The sequence below is a fragment of the Triticum aestivum genome, chromosome 7A (assembly GCF_018294505.1).
Source record: "Triticum aestivum cultivar Chinese Spring chromosome 7A, IWGSC CS RefSeq v2.1, whole genome shotgun sequence".
Taxonomy (NCBI): Eukaryota; Viridiplantae; Streptophyta; class Magnoliopsida; order Poales; family Poaceae; genus Triticum; species Triticum aestivum.
This window is the reverse complement of record NC_057812.1, coordinates 112278286-112281791: the sequence shown is the minus strand read 5'-3', so window position 1 is coordinate 112281791 and position 3506 is coordinate 112278286. Positions and strand designations below refer to the sequence as shown.

General features: G+C 43.5%; 1 protein-coding gene across 2 annotated transcripts; it reads left to right on the top strand.

Moving 5' to 3' along the window:
• Nucleotides 1-1073: 1073 nt before the first annotated feature.
• LOC123154254 (uncharacterized) lies at nt 1074-2847 on the top strand. Of its 2 annotated transcripts, XM_044573028.1 has the most exons (5): nt 1074-1225; nt 2037-2188; nt 2277-2316; nt 2395-2454; nt 2571-2847. In XM_044573028.1, the coding sequence occupies exons 1-4, from the start codon at nt 1136-1138 to the stop codon at nt 2422-2424; spliced, it is 312 nt and encodes a 103-aa protein (XP_044428963.1). In that variant the 5' UTR covers nt 1074-1135; the 3' UTR covers nt 2425-2454; nt 2571-2847. The 2 variants fall into 2 exon arrangements, with proteins under 2 accessions (XP_044428963.1, XP_044428962.1); XM_044573027.1 differs by having other exon boundaries at nt 2277-2454.
• The last annotated feature ends 659 nt before the right edge of the window (nt 2848-3506 follow it).

Below are 3506 nucleotides of genomic sequence, written 5' to 3'. Positions count from 1 at the left end.
CCACCTTGCTCCCTTAGACTGACGAAGACGACGGCGAGCGGCCTCGCGGCACCGGCACTCCCGCATGGAGGTGAGGAAGAGGGTGGTGGCGGCGGTGCGACGACGTCCGTGGTGGTGGTGGTGACGGCGCGGCGGCAACATGGCAGGGCTCCCTGCGTGCGTGCTCCTACTCATGTTCAAGTGAAAAAGAAAGAACTGGGAGGAAGAAGGAGAGAGGATCTATCTGGGAGGAAGAAGGATAGAGGAGGGAGGAGGCTGAGAAGATAAGGTTGAAGGAATAGACATCGGTGTGTGCGGCCAAACAATACGCGCCGGTTGATGGAATCGTTGTCGTCTACAGCTGATATGCATGCACGCGTCCCTCCTGAGCTTTTCTCGCCGTGCATGCATTTTGTTTGCTTTTGCGAATTTACATGCACACACTTGCCAGGTTTGGTTCAACTTTTTTTCTTTTATAGGTTGGATTTGCACCTATTTGTGTTATCATTTTTCTGCTTTCTAAACTGCTTGAAGGAAAAACATGATACTCAACATGAAAACAACACATATATTCTGATGCTTATCTCTAGCGTAATTAAATTAATTTATAAGTAGCTACATAGGCTCTAATCTATAATGTCATCTTGAAGTCAGGCGAAAAACATCATATGTTCTCTTACTTCAAAAATATTTGAATTAGTAATTGAACTCTTGAAAAATGTGCTTCAAAGTCGAGAAAAATGCACTCCGTGGAAGTCGTCGGGGCACCTCTCTCTATCTCCAACCACTGCACCTCCACTCTGTAGCAACGCACGGGCATGTTTCCTAGTATAAATAAAGTAAAAGAAAACACAAAGCATAAAACCTGAAAAAAAAATGGCCTGTGGCCAGCGGCGCGATGGGCTGGCCCAATATGAAGCTCGCCTTCAGCGATACTTTCTCTCGTCTCGCTCAAGGCGAGACATATCAGCGCCCCTATCGGCTGCCCCCTCACCAACAAAGACGAACCACTCAAAAAAATAAAAACCCAAAGGAAAAAAACAACAAAACGAGGCCACGAATCGATCGAGGAAGCAAAAAAAAAAAAAAAAAAAACAGCACCCAAACCCCAGCCGACGCCCCCTCTTCCTCCGGATTCTTGCGGCGTGCCGGTGCCATGGCGCTGCGCTCTCCCTCCAGCACTTCGCCGCAGGATCTGGGCCCCCGTTATTCGCCGCCGGCGGACTCTCTGCCTCCCACCTCTCAGGTACCAGTTCGCTCTCAGTCTCGTTCGATCGATCCACCTAGCTAGTATGCCAGCAATTCGCTGTCCGACTGCCTTGTTCTGACGTTCATCACCAAATTAACCCCATCAAACGGTTTTATGCTAACAAATCAAATTATATGATGCGCCTTAGCCTTTTTTCCCCAGACAATAACAATGATATACGCTTTCCTAGTTCAGACCTTTGTTAGGAGAGGGTTTCTGTACTTCGACCCAATGATGGTGAATATTGCCACTGACATGTGCACCTTAAGTGCCGGCTTGCAGAGGAGACCTATCTTAGAATTATGTGCTGAATTTGTTGCTCTTGCTTGCTTGAAAAGGTGGTGATAATTAGTTTTTACTGAAGCATTCTGTGGTACATTGAGTACACAGTAGATATGATATGAACCGTTAATTCCATAATATATGGGCGCTCGATTTACTTGGAGGGAAGAGGAGTATGCACTCCTTATGTTTTATTTTCCCTTGCTGACCTTTTGTTGTTGTTGAAATGTAATTTTGACCACTACTGTATAGCTTCTAGTATACAAATGTATATGTTCTAATGTACTCTTGTTAAAGCATGTCCAAGAACCAACCTATCAATATAAATTTCATATAGTCAGTATTGATAGCTTTAGACATACCAGGGGTCAAATTTCTGAAAGTTTGATAGTATGGATTCTAGAAGGACTATTGTTAGCCATGAAATGCATAGTCTCTCGTTAACAGTCACTAACATGCATGAATAGCTGCTTTAACTCGTGTATCATTATATCAATTATAATTATCTAATTATTAATCTTACCAGGGTGGATCCAGCAATGGAGCCAAAGCGGATGTTGCTAGGAAGGAGGTTGATCATTTGCTGGCAAAATTAAAAAAGGAGGGAGTGCAGATAGATGGCAAGATTGCTAGTATTGTTGATGATGAGATAGCTAGAATTAAAGCTGAAGCTAAGAGGTAATTAATTGGAGGCGCTACAGCTTATTTGATTTGTACTCAAATGAAACGATCCTAACATTCATGTGTTATGCACATCCTTTGATAGGGAGAACATCATCAATGGGCTGAAAAGGAACGGACGGCTGGTAATGCTCACTATTTCAGCTCTTGCTTTTGGTTTCCTTCTGGGAGGGGAACTTTACGAAAAGGCCCTCTATGCGCAGCTGCGTGTCGTCTTTGGCGAAGAAGAATAGCCTAGGGCTTGTGGGCCCACTCTGCTTATGGTATGTAAAACCGAGTAGCCAGTCTTGGTATTACACTGTTAGCTAACTATGGTATGGAAAACCTGTTTATATGTTGTCTAATAATAATTGTTGTGCCATACTGTGGATTTTTGCAGGTAATGATGTAACCCTTACTGTTAACACCATGTGCTGTTCTAAGCTGCATGGAGCAGCTGGTGCTCTGTTAAGTACTGCAGTTAATTAATTAGTGTTTGGTAATTGAATCTGGTGTGCATGGTGATTATCTATGGATTATCTATTGTGATAATTTATGGAATAATTCATGGTATGGCGCTTTTTAACCGAATGGTGATTTAGTATTTGTGGCTTCACTACATTGTCACTGTCGTCATATATTGGAATCTACGCTCTCAAAGAAAGAAAGAAAAAGGAATCTCCAATAACCTTCTTTGGCCCATTTTCTGCATTTGATACACTTTGGTAATTGTTCTCTTTGGTTTGGCAATTCGGATGTTGTCAAAAGTAAAGGTGAGAATGTGAAGGGTGTGCTTGACCTGATCGGTCAGCAGGTTTTATATAGCGTTGAGTTTGACAGAATTTGCGGAATTGGCATTTTGATCTCGAGGGACATTTGATATGTCTGAATAAGTGAATATAGATGCTTGGGGAACAACAGGCCATGCCCGAGCACGACAGAAGGGTGGCCTTCAGACTAAAGCCTGCAGAGAAAGCCGGGTTGCAACTCGTCGCTCTCAGATCTCAGGTTATATATGTAACTGTGTTCTATATGTTTTTTAGCCGCGTTGCTTTTGCTATTCTAGAAGTTCATAGAGCTTTCTGATCAACAAGATGCTGTCTGCTGTTGAGGAGTGAAGTGCATCATAGGTCCTCAAACTATTTCACGCTGTTGAGCTGAGCTAAATCATGTTCCTCGTCTTGTGCGCTGATCGCTCCTGGCCCCGATGATCGTTTTCAAGTAATCTAGTCAGCCACGGCTGAGTTTGGTCCTTCAGACGACATATGGCCTAAGACCTGCGTAGTCCTTACACTCGGGTTTGTCATTTGTGTTGAGAATTGGATGGAAAAAAAAG